At 41.2% G+C, this 17,374-nt stretch overlaps 1 protein-coding gene across 1 annotated transcript in view; it reads right to left on the bottom strand.

Annotated features, from left to right (window-relative positions):
• Positions 1–2,538: 2,538 nt before the first annotated feature.
• The window catches only part of LOC309567179 (CMP-N-acetylneuraminate-beta-galactosamide-alpha-2,3-sialyltransferase 2-like), a 33,588-nt gene continuing 18,752 nt past the window's right edge, over positions 2,539–17,374 (bottom strand). Inside the window, exons 3-6 of the mRNA XM_082272538.1 lie at positions 11,244–11,423; positions 8,693–8,738; positions 5,133–5,252; positions 2,539–2,790 (exon numbers count right to left, since the gene is read on the bottom strand). Coding sequence (XP_082128664.1) covers positions 2,620–2,790; positions 5,133–5,252; positions 8,693–8,738; positions 11,244–11,423 — 517 coding nt within the window. The 3' untranslated portion in view covers positions 2,539–2,619. The remainder of the gene's footprint in view (positions 2,791–5,132; positions 5,253–8,692; positions 8,739–11,243; positions 11,424–17,374) is intronic.

Below are 17,374 nucleotides of genomic sequence, written 5' to 3' on the forward strand. Positions count from 1 at the left end.
ACCGTTGTGCACGTCTGATCTGCAACTACAGGAAATGTTTGGTTGAAGTTATTGCTGCCAAAGGAGGTTCAACCAGTTATTAAATCCAAGGGTTCACATACTTTTTCCACCTGCACTGTGAATGTTTACATGGTGTGTTCAATAAAAACATGGCAACATTTCATTTGTTGTGTGTTATTAGTTTAAGCAGACTGTGATTGTCTATTGTTGTGACTTAGATGATGATCAGATCACATTTTATGACCAATTTGTGCAGAAATCCATATCATTCCAAAGGGTTCACATACTTTTTCTTGCAGCTGTATATAAGAAATGTCATAGGTGTAGGAGGCATTCGGCGGCCAGCTGTGTTCGGGAGTGGAGCTCTTTTTTTTCCGGGTTCCAGCAGTGCGGCAGGCATCATGATTGAGGATGGATTTACATCCAGGGACACTGCTTTTTTTATTTTTATTTTTTAATAAGGGATTTGTCAAAACTGTCCCTGTGTTTTTCTTACTTTGTGACACTTTTTTGGTGAATGGGTAAAGGTACCCCATACTCAGTCACATGGGGGGGATCTGGGGGCCTCCTTGTGAAAGGGGGCTCAAGATTCCGCTAAGCCCCCCACCCACAGACTCCCACAACCACTGGCCACGGCCGTGGGGAGGAGGTCCTTGTCCCCTTCAACATGGGGACAAGGTGTTTTGGGGTGGGGGGGCACAGCCCTCCCTGCCCCAAAGCACACACCCCCCCATGTTGAGGTCATGTGGCTTGGTTCGAGGGGGGTTCTGCTCGCTTGCCCCCCCCCTTTCCTGACCTGCTGAGCTACATGCCTGGATAAGGGTCTGGTATGGATTTGAGGGGGGACCCTACGCTATTTTTTTTTCATACTTTTTGACTGTCTCCTTTTTTTTTTTACAATCAGCTGTTAGTGGGGAAGCCTGCTGACAGCTGATGAGTCATCGGTTGTTAATAATGGGGCAGCCAGCTTCCCGACCCTCTGCTTAGCAACCAGCTATTTGTGAAAGAACAGCCTGGGAGTCCCCCCTGACCCCAGGCTGCTTTTTGACAAATCCAAGTCCGCTCCTTAGCAACAGCTCAATGCGGTAACTTACTTAAATAATGTGGTAATTACTGCTAAATCAAACAAATAACGCATTCGGTATTTAACGATAAATTCTTAGTGAATTGAACTTTCACAACTGATTTACCGAATGCGGTATTTTACCGCATTTTATTTGCCGTTATTTAACTCTTAGTGAGTTGACCCCTTTGACTGTTATGCACTCCTTGAAGCTCAGAGTGTAAGTTAGCTGAGGCCGTTGACAAAGAAGCAACTTGACTTCTAACCATCTAACCTCTAACTTCCAGAGTCACACACAGGCATAGTAAGTAAAGATAAATAAGGGGGGAAATCTGAATGTTTCAGTTAGGTCCCGTTATGCTAGTGTTCTTATTGCTGATGGAAACTCTCTCTAGTAAGAAGATTGCTTAATAGAACAATCACCTGTTTTTACTGCAGGGTTTCTCAACCAGGGTTCCATCGAATCTAGTGTTCTTCAAGAGGTTGCTAGGGGTTCCTTGAGCAATGAACTGTTTTTGCCTCTCAGATAAGTTCGCACTGACTCCATTGATCTTTTCAGCTATCTGTAAGGGGGTAATTCTTCCCAATTACCTCAAGACCAGAAAGTTATTTCAAGAGTTCCTCTGTGTTGAAAAGGTTGAGAAAGGCTGTTCTACTGAGTTGCTCCCTCGCTGGCCAAAATGCTGCAAAATCATGCTTACCAGCAAGAAACCCGCAATGTATTTTTCCTTTGCTGGTCCAGACAGCGAGGAAACAACCTGTAGAAGTAGGTGAGTGGTATCTTTGCTCTCCTAGGACGTGGACCTAAATCTATACAATCATTTATGACTAAAAATTCAGATTTTTGTGCTTGCGCATATGTGATGATTTCTCTTTATGGAGACTGTAGTAATAAGTTTGCGACTCCTAGTGATACCCAAAAACACATACCGTAAGATGCTTGTTGTTACCTTTATAGCCCAGAAAGCCACTTTTGTGTCCTTCTCTGGGTTTAAGTGGTTGTAAAGCCACTTTGTGTGCTTAATAGATTCCCCTCTGTTTAATGATGTTATGTGCCCCAGCGTGTGCACTATAGAAAAAAAATATGTATCTGTATATCATTATTTTAGAGAGCCTCTCGGCGCTCACGTGTCTGCCCGCCGCTCTCCTCTCCTGATTGGAGAAATACAGTGGGAGGGGCTGAGAATCCCTCGCTGACATCAGCCGGGAGGAGAGCGTCGGGCAGTCACCTGAGCGATGAGTGGCGCTCAGAAATATGGTTTAAGGGATATTTACTGTACCTATAGGTAAGCCTTACTATAGTTTTACCTATTGGTAAATGTCAACCATGGGAGTATACTCCCACTTTAACCATGAACTCATAGAAGCGTTTTTAGCTTTTTTGGCTAATGAATGTAATGGCAGGCATCTACTGTAAACATCCCCACTCCACTTTTTTCTCTGTTGTACAATAAGAAACCAACATTAGCACACAATTTATCATGAGCAGCATTTTTTTATTACCAAAGTACAAAAAAAAAAACCCACAGTATTCTCTTATGGCTTTAGAAATACATCTATCCCTTGTAAAATTTCAACCTTCCTTCTTTGGCTAACATAGATAGGAGTTCAGACTCAAACTCAGCATTGTGCACCCCAGTCCAGCGGAAGGCCCCTGAAAATTTGTTCTTTTCCCAGTAGTGGTGCCAGTTTCCATTCCTGTCTGCACCAAACCCGAACACTGATATCTAAGGAGGAAGAAGAAAGAAGATCACAATTAGCACAAGACACTGTCAAATAACAACTTCAAAAATTATGACCTGCTTCCAATTGCCTTAAATTGTGATCCCTATATTAATTTGAAATTGATACCAATACTGTACCAGTGACTCAGATTCTTGTTACATAAAGAATGCAATAAACTTTAAATAAGCAAAGACTGAAGAGTCAGTAAACTGGTTTCCGGTTTTGTTTGACCACATCATCCTAATTCCATTGCAATCCTTTTAAAAACATGGGAATCTAAGGGGTGTGCTTCTCCTTGTCCTTTACCCCACTTTCACACCTATGCGTTTTTTAGTGCGTTTTGCAGTTTACAGAAACGCACTACAATCCATTTAACATGGTTTCCTATAAGTTCACATCTATGCGTTTTGCAGCCGGTGCATTTTTGGAAAGGGTCAGGGACTTTTTTCCCTGCGTTTTTGCGTGTAATAGACTTCAATGGAGTCCCACCAGAAACACAAGTGTTGCATTTGTGATGCGATTTGTGTTTGTTTTTTCCCTGTAAAAACACTGAATATAGCTGGTTGTTAAGGAGTGGGCTGGGAAGTCGTCTGCCGCATCCTCAAAAACCGATGAGTCATCAGCTGTCGTACGGGTTCCCCACTGAGAGCTGAAAGTAAAAAAAAAAAAGGCAAAAAAAAAAAAATTGTGCAAAAAAAACACGGTTGTGGTTATCAGAATCTGAAAGCCCTCTTAAAGGGGGCCCCCAGATCCCAGTGCCCCCCATGTGAATGGATATGAGGTACATTGTACCACTACCCATTCACAAAAAAAAAAAAAGAAGTGTAGCGTTACAAAAAAAACAAGAGACAGTTTTTGACAAGTCTTTTATTAAAAACGAAGAATGTCCCCTGTCGTAGCTCCAACTTGTCTTCTTCCTCCCATCTTCTCCGTCAGGTGTTTCTTCTCTCTCCAGTGATTTCTTCTCTCTCCAGTGATGTCTTCTTCGTTTGCTGCCACTGACCCGCTAAAAATGACACTGGCTGCCTCTGTTGTGTCAGCTCCCGCTGTCTACCATTTCTTATATAGCCATGGGGCGTGGCCATCTGGTGGCATCACTCAGAGAACACGCCCCTTGTGACATCACGTAACTTGTCAAAAACTGTCATGTTGAGGGCATGCAGACTGCGCAGCGTCTGGTATAGATAGACACTATAATGAGTAAGCACTGTTAGGGGCCGTACACACTTGACGAAAATCGGACAAAATATCCTCCGATTTTTCTCTGTATTCTCAGCGTTCATTACCGTTTTTAGTTGACAGTGCATAAATGTTCACCAAATTTCTCGTCCGATTTTTCTTTTTTTTTTGGCACATTTGTTCCTAGACTTCCGGGTTGTCAGCAACTTCAGATCATGCCCGGTCTTTCGTATCTGATTTTTCACGGACGTACTGCATACACATTTAACGAAAATCGGTCGTCTGGGGACGGACGAAAAAAATTTTGGTGTTTGTCCCTCCGTTTTTTTTTTCGTTCAAAATGTCGGCATCGGCTGCTGAAAGTTGTGTACACACTAGGCGAAAATCGGACGACTTTCAATTTGACACATTGTTGATATGGGAAATCCCTCCCGCAGAGCCATTGTTGTCTCCCGGCAGGCTGCTAGCAGGCTGCTAGCTAGCAATAATCACATTTAAAATCAGGCAGGTTGGTTTTACCCAAGTTGATCCATCAATCAACTTGAGTACATTCAGCCTACCCATAGATGATTCGAATTCTGGCCGTTTCAGCAGGAACCGGCCTAGATTCGAACCGTCTATACCCAACTTTAGTATCAGTGCGCTCAATATATCAGCACTGTTAGATCTAGTCAGACACTCCCCACCCCTTCTGCAATACATCTCTGTGTGGGGACACTTATAGCCCCATACATACAGGCTGAATGTCGGGATAAAAAACGACCGATATTCTGATTGTGTGTATGTCAGAGGAGCATGCTGGAAAACTATCAGCCAACGATAGAGAGTGCTGATCAGAGTGTTCTGGCGGGGGGTCCCCCTGTCAGAACACAACAGCTCAGAGGGGGAGATCGCTGCACTAACTTTGCATAGTTAGTACTGCCGATCTGACCGGAGCTGACAGGTTTTTTTTCGTTCATCCCAAAAAAAACTCTTAGTGTGTACCAGGCTTATGAAATTTAGCTTTGCCAGCGCAGAACATAGTCACAAATCATCCCATGCAGGGGTACAGAACTATAATGGGATTACTAGGTGTGAGGTGTTAGGCATTAAGGTGTAAAATGTGTGTGGAGATTTTTTACACCTTTAATAATTATGTAGCTAGGCTGTCATTGGACATACTCACTTCATCACATATATGTAGAGCAAAGAAGACAGCCAGCATTCCAGTAGATGGATACCTCCCGTGATGATTTGTCCAATTATCGTGGATGTATTTGAAAAAAGCTGGATTAAAGATTAATACCTAAAAATAAATCAACACAGATTTTAACACAGTAGTTATTATATAAGCATACATTGAAGTGTAAAATGTCTATCGTGTTTCCCCAAAAAATAAGACCTACATTTATAAAATAAGGTCTGCAGGTATCGACAGCAGGTTTGCTCTTGGATACGGAACTGGCTAAAAGGCCGTGTCCAAAGGGTGGTAATAAACAGCGCATACTCAGACTGGTCTGATGTGGTAAGCGGGGTGCCCCAGGGCTCAGTCCTGGGACCAACCTTGTTCAATTTATTCATAAACAGCATTGAGGATGGGATCAGTAGTTCGTTATCAGTTTTTGCAGATGACACAAAATTGGCCAGGGCAATAACTGCACAGCATGAAGCAGATATCCTACAGAATGACCTGGACAAAATTACGGAGTGGGCAACGACATGGCAAATGAGGTTTAACGTGGAGAAGTGTAAGGTTTTGCACTTGGGGACTAAAAACATAAAAGCACAATACACGTTAGGAGGGGAACCCTTGGGGGAATCAAAAATGGAGAAAGATCTGGGAGTATTGGTTGATGATAGATTAGGCAACAGCATGCAATGTCAAGCGGCAGCTTCCAAAGCCAACAGAATATTAGCATGCATAAAGAAAGGGATGTATTCCAGAGATAAGGCTATAATCCTTCCACTTTATAAAACTCTGGTCCGACCGCATCTGGAGTATTCTGTCCAGTTCTGGTCGCCAGTCCTCAGGAGGGATGTGTTGGAGCTGGAGAGAGTCCAGAGAAGGACAACTAAACTAATTAGGGGATTGGAGGACCTTGATTATGAGGAGCGTCTGCAATCGCTTGATTTATTCTCCCTGGAGAAGAGACGTCTGAGAGGGGACATGATAGCAATTTATAAATATCTTAATGGGGATCTCAGCTTAGAAAAAAAGCTGTTCATTCCAAGGAATTGCATGAGGACTCGAGGACATACAATGCGATTAGAGGAGAAGCGTTTTAACCTCAGGCAACGTGGGGGGTTCTTTACCGTTAAAGCTACAAGATTGTGGAATTGTCTACCGAAAGAGGTGGTTTCTGCGGGTAGTATGGTGACTTTCAAAAGACTCTTAGACTTGCATCTCAAGGATCAGGATATTAAAGGCTATGTTAGATGATTACAGTCACACACACCTACACAGGTTGAACTGGATGGACTATTGTCTTTATTCAACCTCACCTACTATGTAACTATATGTAACTATGAAAATAAGACCTACTATGATTTTCCAGGATGACAGCAATATAAGCTCTACCCTGAAAATAAGCCCTAGTGGTTGTAAAATCCTATAATCCACTCTATTACAGTATTATATAATGTACAATGTGTGTGTTTCTGTAAAAATATTGTGCCAAAAACCTTTGTTACAGCGCCGCTCGGCGCTCACCTGACCTCCCGCTGCTCCCCTCCTCTTCTCCCAGCTGTCAGTGGGAGATCTCAGGCCCCTCCCTCTGCAGTGCTCGGAGCGGAAAGGAGAGCTCCAGCGGGTCACGTAAGCGCCCAACGGCACTGTAACAAAGGTATTTGGCACAATAATATTACAGAAACACACACATTGCACATTGGATAAAACTGTAATAGAGTGGATTATAGGATTTTACAACCACTTTAGCCTAGTTAACATTGGGGATTCCTGAAAGGTAGGGAGGGAAGATCAGAGAAGACAGGAACTGGCAAATACAGATTACATGAAAATACCTACCCCAAAAATAAGCCCTACTGTTTATATATATATATATATATCTTATATAAATGAATATAAGAACCAGTCTTTTTTTTAGGGAAATACGGTATTATATTTTCCTATATTTCCGTGGATAAAAGATTTACAAACATTGTTTCACTCTGGACATTTGTTTACATTGCAATCTAGATCAGGAGACTCCAACCTTTCTAAAAAAAAAGGCTAATTTACTGTCCTTCAGACTTTAGCAGGGCTGGACTGTGCCCAGTGGGAAAAAACAATGTCCGATCTGATCTGGTGTAGTAGAGAGGAATAGTGCCCCATTTTTGTTGTCAATGGAAGGAATTATGCATCATTGTTGGTGTCAGTGGCAGGAATATTGCCTCAAGGGCCGGATAAAGGCTGCCAAAGGCCCCAGGGCTGAGTTTGGAGACTACTGATCTAGATCAACAAGTCAGCTAAATATTAAAATCTGAATTCAGAGATGATATGAAGGACTCCTGACATTCAGCTGATCTGTGTGCCCTGCACCTCTTGTAATACATTTAGATAAAATCATTACAGTGAAATGTAATTGTTTGGGTTCAACCCCTTGGAGTGAATGAAAGGGTAAAACTTAGGTTTTTTTCTGGTGGTTTTTAACCTCCCTGGCGGTATGATTCTTTCCGATTTTAGGTGCTGAAAGCGGTACCATTATTTTGCATGTAATTCTTAAGAATGAGCAGCCCAAACCAACTATTTACATATGATTTTTATTTTACTGTGCGTTCTTCTTTATAACATCTCGGGTATGATAAAGTTTGAAACACAAAATCATAAATTATAATATAATAAATAACTATAAATAAGTCAAAGTATTATTGTGTATATATATATATATATATGCATACATATATTATATATAGATATATATGTATACATATATTTATCTATATATATATGTGTGTGTATATATATATATATATACACAGTATATACATATATATACATATATATATATACATAAAAAGTACAGTAAAACTGCAGGAAAGGGCACTGGGGGGCAAACTAATGTGAATTTATTTTATTTTTCAATGTATCAGTGTGTTTGTGTGTTTTACTATTTGAATTTGCCGCCGGTTCCACCCCCCTGCGAGCGTCACGTCGCAGGAGACGGAAGCCGTGGCACAGAGCATCGGGAGGAAGATCCGCCGCCGCACCCCACCGGGATACATTGCTGGATCCCGGGGACAGGGTGAGTACCCTCTCTTCCAGGATCCAGCGATTTTCCTAGCGATACCCCGAGTGTGGCTCAGGGTTACTGCTTTTGGCACTGAAATTTAACCAACCCCGAGCCACACTCGGGAATACCGCTAGAAAGGTTAAAGGCTGAAATGAGCTTTAAATGACTCTTGTGGATTTTGGAAGCTCTTTTCACCTTTTTTTAAATCTGGACCTGTTTTTGTGCAGTCCTTCATTAGCCTTATTTTTTTTTTATATCTCTTTATTTATAGAAAGCAAAATGAAAAAATGATGTGACAGTATATAAATAATGATAAGATACACACAAAAAAGGAAGAAACACAAATACAAAAGCACAATAAATAAAATTCATAGAACTATCTTTAATACACCTAAAAACCTGCACATCTAAAAACTGAAATAAAATGGGGTATAACAGTTTTGCTGAAATCATTCCACTTATACCTATGGCCAAAGCCCTGGTAAAATGTCTTGTTTTTTAGTTATTCTGGGCTCACCTTGTCTTTATCAGCTTGAATGTACTGCTTGACCCTTGTATATGTACTGGAAAGAAAAACAGTAAATTATATGCCAGTTAATAATATCTCAAAGGTAAATGGACTATTGTATTGTACCATATACATAAATTTACAAATACTGTACTCTTGGTACAAATGCTTTAAAGTGGTTGTAAACCTCAGACATGAAACAGGAACAAAGCATATCCCGCTATATCGTGTGCTTGTCTCATTCTAGAGCACTAAGTGTGATTTCAGCTCTCTGCCCCCTCTTTTCTGACAGCTCAGACAAGCTTTATTATTTCTGGACTTTGAATGGCTGTGGAGTAAATTAGACTGCAGACAAATAGGTACAACTTATGTAGGAGTATTGGTTTCATCTCTGTGTATCACCTGGGGCAAGTCCCCTCACTGGGTATATGTAATATAATTTGTATTTTGCTATTATGTTCTAATTTTAATAGGAAACACTGGAGAGACTAAGCTAATTAAAGGAAACCATTTCTCATAGAAACTCTGGAATTGAAATCTGTCTTGCTAACTTTCTGGCTCCAATACTTTGAGTTACAAGCCTAAAAGTAGGCAAATAAGCGAGCTGCTCAAACCCCCTTTACAGTGAGCATGGGGGGGAGGGGGGGGGGTCAGTGCAGACAGTCATAATCTCTCTGCTTACGGAGCACTGAGAACTGTGCGATCAGCAGTGTTTGATCGCTCAGTTCTCAGTCTTAGAAGCGACAGTGGACAAGTAAGAATTTTAAAACGGTTGCTATGTATGAAATACTTTATGTAATGAAAGTGTGTATATATAATATAGTTATATGGCTATGTGTTGAGTTATATTGAGGGGACAGCAACGTTATACAAGCTGTACACTCACTACATTACATTGTAGCAAAGTGTAATTTCTTTAGTGTTGTCACACAAAAAGATATTTTAAAATGTGAGGGGTGTACTCACTTTTGTGAGATACTGTATACACACACACACACACACTCACACACACACACACAGGATATGCTTAATATATATGGTCAAAAACTTGTGATCATCTGACCATCACACTATAAGAGCTCGTTGGACATCCCATTCCAAAATCACAGGCATTAATATTGAGTTGGCTCCCAGTTTGCAGCTATTTTTACAAGAATCTGAAGTGTGCCTTTGAGCATTTGTGCCCATTTAACAAAAAAAACATTTGTGAGGTCAGGAACTGAAGTTGTTTGAGAAGACCTGGCTCACAGTAAGCATTTCAGTTCCTGTCAAAGGTGTTCAAAAGGGTTAGGCTCAGGGGTCTGTGCAGGCCATTTGAGATCCTTAGCATGTCTTTTTGAAGCTGGATTTGAGCACAGGAATATAGTCATGCTGGTACAGTGAAAGGGGTCCAACAAACTACCTTAAAAGTTGGAAGTGCACAATTGTCTCTGTATGCTCTAGCATTATTAGTACCTTTTAACAGAAACACTGAATGCAAAAATTTGGAGGGGTTTTGGTTCCCCAGGAAGATGTCATTTGTGACGAAACGCGTAGGGAGGGCGTGCTGACGTCACCACGGTGCACCCGGAAGTCGGGCGGCGGATTTCTATGGAACGGTCTTTGTATAGCGCTATTATTGTCATCTGAAATGTGAGTTTTTTACCTTGTTTTTTTATAAACTGTTCGTACATACTACACCATTGTGGCCCCTCTCTTTTGCATATCCTATGGGTAACTGAGCTCTGGAGGAGATCGGCTGTATATGGTATCTGGTAGACATCGCGGTTCTCTGCACATGTGTGGATTGTCTTGGGAGAGGCACTACGCCATCTGTTGAATCCATAGAGGTCCTTGCTTTAAAACGAATGCTGTTACTTATCCATGATCTGGTAAGCGCTTAGCATATCTCTTGCTTGTCTCACTGACAGCGGAGGCAGTCACAACATATGGTGGTGGATTTCCTTTCTGCACCCAACACCCTGCACTGGACTTCTGCTGTTCATTTGGACATTTAGCATACTGCCTAGCTTGGCATTTTTTTGCATTTATCTATTGGGATTTTCATTTATGTATTGATTATTTATTTATATGATTTGAATATCTGTATTTGTTCTGTTAGTTTGATTCATAATCAGCCAAATCAGCGCGGCTATTCTTTATAATTTTGTCTCTAGTGTTTCCCACTATAGCTGCTGCTTATTATATTTATCCCATTATTTTTATTTATTGATTCACTTATATTACTTTGTGCTTAGCGCGGTTATTTTTTGTATATTATAAAGCATAATGACAGATGCTCAGGTATCCAGAAACCTTTTGCCAGGTAGTGTAAAGAAATAGTATAGAGTATATAAATCTCTCCCTGATTCCATATCTGTCCAGCTATGCCCATACAGTATATGGATAAAACCATTACCATGCTGTTTTTTTCCCAGGCTCTGCCTCTTTTAGACAGAAAATTAGGACTGGTCATCAAAACCCAACTTTGCATAATGCTACGGTGACTTGTAAAATCTGTCCATTTATTCCTACACCGTAAAACCATAGTCAAACAAGCATTTTATCACTGGATACGTACAACTTGATCTCTCCTGTGGAGAGAGCACTGGTAATCCACCTAAGGTCTTGCAGTTTGAAAGGCACCAGCACTAGATGGACTCCTTTTGAAATGTGCATAGCACTTTCTGGATACATAAAATGATGAGTGGTTTTGAAGCCCACATCTTCTTCAAATCCGGAAGTGGGAGCTCTGTTCATTCTAAAAAATGTAAAGAGAGCAGATAGTTAGAAAACACATAGCATTTCAGTGCAGGGTTAATACAGTGTAGTCTATAGGCACAAAATCATTGGTGTGCCCAGTTTTGCCCTAAATCAAAAATTGTTTCCACGTAGGTATAGATTTTGTTGGCAGATACAAAATATAAGGGTTAATATTTAAGGTGTTCAGAGCCCAGGGGTCCTAACCAGTAAACATCAGAATTAGCCAGCCAAACTCCCCAGCTTAAGCCCCGTACACACGATAAGAAATTCGGAAGGGAGATTTCGTCCGACGACCGATCTGCCGATTTTCGGATTGTTAGTATTGTGCTTTCGACAGCCGACTCAGACTTTTCGGCTGACAAAATCCTGATGTGCAGGCATTAAAATTTTTGTCCTCTGTCAACACGTTCGATTTTCGTCTCATTAGTAGAGATTTCGACGGGGAAAAATCTTATGAGCAAGACTAGGCATGCTCAGAGATGAAAGAACACATAGAAAGCAATCCAACACATGACATCACTTCTGAAGTAGAATTCTGTCGTACGGGAAAATTAGTGTGCAGTCTAGAGCACATTCCAACCAACGGGCACGCACTCTGGACAAAATGACGGACGACCGGTCGGCGGAAATTCGTAGCGTGTGTACGGAGCTTTAGTCTTTCAGCAATACTTTCAGGGTACAGATCCAGAGCAAATGTAGAAGATGTGCTGAAAACAAGTTAAAAATGGTGCTGCATTATCTCTTCTGTTTGTCTATACAGGCGTTTACTTGAACTTGCAGGTTCACTCAACTGTTCTCCTTCTTAGCTGAACACACTGCTTTCCCTTGTCCCCTTCTGCCCTTTCCCAAAGTACCAGGTGAAGGGAAGGGTGTGACTCACTCCCTGTCCTCCCACATGACAGTGCTGGTGGTTGGATCTTCAGGCATCTAGTGCTGTCCTATGGGGCTAAGTGGAGAGTCCTTCGCCTTGCGTAAGCTCCAAGCTGTGAAGGTAAAGCTGAGTTCCATCCAAAAGTGGAACTTCTGCTTTAAGGCCTCCTGACTCCCTGACATGCCACATCCGGCATTTCATTTTTTGGCGGGGGGGGGAGGGGGGAGCGGGTACCTAGATTTGACAGGTACCCGCTCCCACTTCCGCTCGGGCCACCTAGGTGGCTCAATCAGAAGTTCTCCTCTCCCCCGTCCCTCCCTGCAATCTTCTGGGACATGTCACAGGTCCCACTCAGGACACACAGTGCGACTCGCACATGTGCAGTGCGCACCAGGCTGTGAAGCTGCAAGCTGTCACAGCCGGGTGTCCACACTAGAGATGCCGGCGCTGCGGGGAGAAGGAAAGTGCAGTGGCAGTGGACAGTGTCAGTAGTTCTTTATTTTTAATATTTATTTCTTTATTTTGGTACACTTTTATTTATTTATTTTTTTTACAATTTAATTTTTTAATATTATTTTAATTATATTAAGTTTTCAAAATACTTTTGGGGGCCAGTGCATGGTGTCGGTAGGGCAATAGATGGTGTAATTATTTTTATTTTTACTATTTTATTTTTCATTATTTTTTACAGTTTTATTTTTGTTTTATTTTTTTTTTTTGGGGGGGGGGGGCAGTAGACAGGGTGCAGTAGGGCAGGGCATGGTGTCAGCAGTTTCCTATTCATTTTTTAAAATATATTACTTCATATTCTTTTGCAGTAGACAGACAGTATCAGTAGTTTTTAATTTTTATTTATTTAATTTTTTTTTAACAATTTTTTTTAACATTTTTTTGTTACAATTTAATTTATTTTCCACAAGTCTTTTTGCCAAGAAGGAACATGTATCTCTTCCTTCCCACTGTTAAAGCACCTCCCCCACAGTTAGCAAGCTCTCCCTAGGGACACATTTAACCCTTTGATCACCCCTGATGTTAACCCCTTCCCAGCCAGTGTCAGTAGTACAGTTACAGTGCATATTTTTTAGCAGTGATCACTGTATTGGTGTCACTGGTCCCCATAAAAGTGTCCCTTAGTATCCGATTTGTCAGCCGCAATATCGCAGTCCCACAATAAGTCGCTGATTGCTGCCATTACTAGTAAAATAAATAAATAAATAAAAATTCCATGACTACATCCCAGTTTGTAGACACGATAACTTTTGCACAAACCACTCAATATACGTTTATTGGAAAAAAAAAAATGACCAAAAATATGTAGCAGAATACATATTGGCCTAAATTGATGAAGAAATTCGATTTTTTTTTATATATTTTTTTTATTGGAGGTGTTTTATAGTAAAAAAATATTGTTTTTTTTTTTCAAAATTGTCGCTGTTTTTTTGTTTATAGCACAAAAAATAAAAACCTCAGAGGTGATCAAATACCACCAAAAGAAAGCTGCATTTGTGAGAGAAAAAGGACATGCATTTTTTTTGGTACATCATCGCACCACCACGCAATTGTTAGTTAAAATAACGCAGTGCCGTATCACAAAAAAATGGTCTGGTGGGGGGGTTTAACCTTCCAGGACTGAAGTGGTTAAACTTATAGAGCTTCCTAACAGGTGGTACCAGGAGATGTCGGTATATATTGTAATAATAGTTATCAACCCAGAAAGGCATTGGACCCTGGAATCATACGTACCTATTCTTAGAATTTAGCTCTAAATCTGGCATGCCCCACCCCTCCCGTAAATCATCATGCCATAACAGGTACCCATCTATTGCCCACTAAAGTGGAGTTCCACCAAAAAGTGGAACTTCTGCTCATTTGCTTCCTCCCTCCTCCAGTGCCACATTTGGCACCTTTCATGGGGAAGGGTACCTGTTTTTGATAGGTACCCTTCCCCATTTCCGGGAGACAGCGTGGCAGCACCATCCACCGGAAGTTCCGTCCTCCCTCTCCTTTCCCCGCTGCCGAGCCTATGAGAATGCACAGTGCGCTTTGCGCATGAACAGTAGGGAAACTAGCTGTGAAGCCGAAAAGCTTCATTGCTGACCTCTCTCAGAAAGAATGGCGGCGGCAGCAGCAGCCGGAAGCCGATCTAAAAATTGGCTGGGGTGGGACATTGTGGGCTACCTGGACAGGTAAGTGCACACAGAGTGTGCTTTGGATTGCTTCAAGTGGGACAGTGATATATTTATCAACCATATTCAACCTGTACAGCTATCTCCTACTCTAGCTGCTTTCAGGCGATCCCTGAAAACTCATCTCTTCAGTGAAGCCTATCACACCACCAACTAATCTGCCATCAGCTCATTCCCTACTCTTACCTCTTGTAACACCTGCCCCACCCCATTAGATTGTAAGCTCTTCTGAGCAGGGCCCTCTAAATCCTCTTGAATTTTATTGTATTGTATATGTACTATCTCCCGCTAATATTGTAAAGCGCTGCGTAAATTGCTGGCGCTATAGAAATCCTTAATAATAATAATAATAATATCTCTCAATAAATATGAAGATTTAATCCCACTTTACACTGTGAGACCTATAGCCTGTTGCCATGAAGCCTGTGACTCCTAAATATTCAAAGCAATGCTTAGATGTGTATTGAGATAATGTGTAATGTATTCCAGGAGCTTGAGGATGGCCGTCTGCTACTTAATTGGCTCAGGTTGATTGAATAATTGTCATCTGTTAGTTGCTGAGTGGAAATAGTATACGGTTTGTGTTGGTTGTTCTTTAGATATGTTAATTCTATTTCTGTATACAATTTCATCTGCATAGGAATGTAGTCAGGCAACCCCTGACCTGATGGGGTAATCTGAGTGGGAGAGGGATGCTTCCCTGTGCTGTATATATTGTGTGCGAGAGTGTTCAATAAACCAGTTGACTACCAGAACTGTGTGTCGTCCAGGTACGGGGGGTTGCCTTGGACATGTTAGTACTTCCTCAGCTTCAAGGATTATACAGCTGAGATACCTAGGCTGGGTATTGGAGCTCCGCTAAAGTGTCTATATATTAAAAGATATCAGCTACAGTATTTGTAGCTGCTGACTTTTCATTTTTTTTCTCCAGGCAGAACTCCTCTTAAGGCTCGGCATTTCATTGCCAGTGCTAGTATATATTAACCACGTGAGCTCAGCATCTGGTTCCTGTTTTGTTCAAAATGAGACTCTATTTTGCTTTTGACCCCTGTACAGAAATCATAGATTGCATTGACAAGCCTGTATGAAACTTTTTCTACAGCTGCAGAAAGAAAAAAAAAGTTTAACATGATGATATTTATGGAGCCGCCACTCATATTGTTTATTCCACCCACAGGCATGTGTCTACTAAACATAAAAGAAACCTTATCTCTAGATTTCTGTATGCTACAACTAAAAACTGCAGGCATCTCCAGCATGCAATCCACTAGTAAATTCATTCACAATTTCACAAATCAGAGACAATTTTCTTTCTGGCGTTTACAAAACCCTATTTTTTTAAATTAAATAATACTTTAACAGCAGGTTTCCTCGCACACTCAAAAAAGCATATTTATGTTCAAAGCTAGTTTTAAGATGAAAAAAAAAACATTTCCTAGACAGACACAAAAATATTGCACAAATTTTAACAATGTTATTTTTCCTTTTATGTAATTTTTCCTCCTCCAACATCTGGTGATCATTCAGGAAGGGTGCGCCCTGCTGTGAAGTATAAAAACTCTTTCCGTAATTAACATTTGGATTTCAGTAGGCAACCATAATTATAGTGATGGCAAAGTTTGTAGGAGAGAGTTACAGCTTTTACCAATGCTAAGTGTAATGCTTGCGCTTTAAGAGGTAGTAAGAGGATATAGCTGCCTAGTATAGCTTCACCTTTAGTAAACCCCATTTCCTGAGGACAAGCAAGCCCGAGGACTCATTACACAATGCTATACTAGGTAGCATAAGAGGCAGAAAAAAAAGTAGGTACAAGGGTACCTGTGGTTCAAGCAAGAAGATACAGATGAATGGGAGGCAGAAGATGGCTGGGACCGTTACCTTGGCTACAGTATGATCAGAGAACGAGGCAGAAGGATGGTCCAGACAGCAGGCAAAGACATGATCGGTAAAGAGGCAGGGGTTGGTCCAGGCGGGAGACAAGACAGGCATGGGTTATATAACAGGCAAGTCCAGATTCAGGTGCACTAATGGCAGCAAGTAAGGCACATGGAAAAACCAATCACAAGCACTGGATGCAGGGCATGTGGGGCTTAACTCTGACACACACAAATGTAGGACTAGGATCAATAGGAGGCAAGCTGGGAGGATTGAGCTACAAGAGGATTAGCCAGAGAGGTAGCTTTATTGCCCCAAAACAGGATGCTGAGGAGCAAAAATGCCTGAGTTGTCAGAGGACCTCTGGAAAGCTGGTCAGTGTAAAATGCAGAGCAGCAGCAGAGAGTCCATTATAAGAGGTAAGTCTTAAGGAGGGATCTCTGGACCCTTAGGAGCAAGTTTGGCCAAGTGTAAACAATGAAAGTATCCAGTGTATCCACATGTATGTGGGCAACTGGTACCAGAAACTCTCTTCCCTGTCCATATCCTTTCCAGTGGGCCAAGTAATGTAATGAATTCCTTATCCTTTGAGAGCAAAAGATCTTCAGTTCATTTCAAATATTAATTGTCCAATAACTAACACCAAAGTAAATGCATGAACAAAAGACAAACAAAAACAGCCACAGTGACAAAACAATTGGGACTTTAAATGAGGCAATGCACATCCAAGGCTAACTGTCTCCATCCCTGATAAAGTATATATAAAGGGGGAAGGGGAATAAAATGGGTAGTTGGAGAGGTACAATGGGGTCGGCATATTGGGTATAATCTGTAATAATAAATATATAAATATCCATAACGTAATGTTGATATTACTTTTTAAGGAAGCCGATAACCCAATATATCTAATAGGATAAAACGGGAAGGAGGGGGGAAAAACGGGACTTTGTGTGAGGTGTGAGGTGTTCACTGGTGCTACATAGCACCAATGAACACTTATATACTAACCTACACTTT

Source organism: Pelophylax lessonae, assembly GCF_965119305.1.
Source record: "Pelophylax lessonae genome assembly, chromosome: 11".
Taxonomy (NCBI): Eukaryota; Metazoa; Chordata; class Amphibia; order Anura; family Ranidae; genus Pelophylax; species Pelophylax lessonae.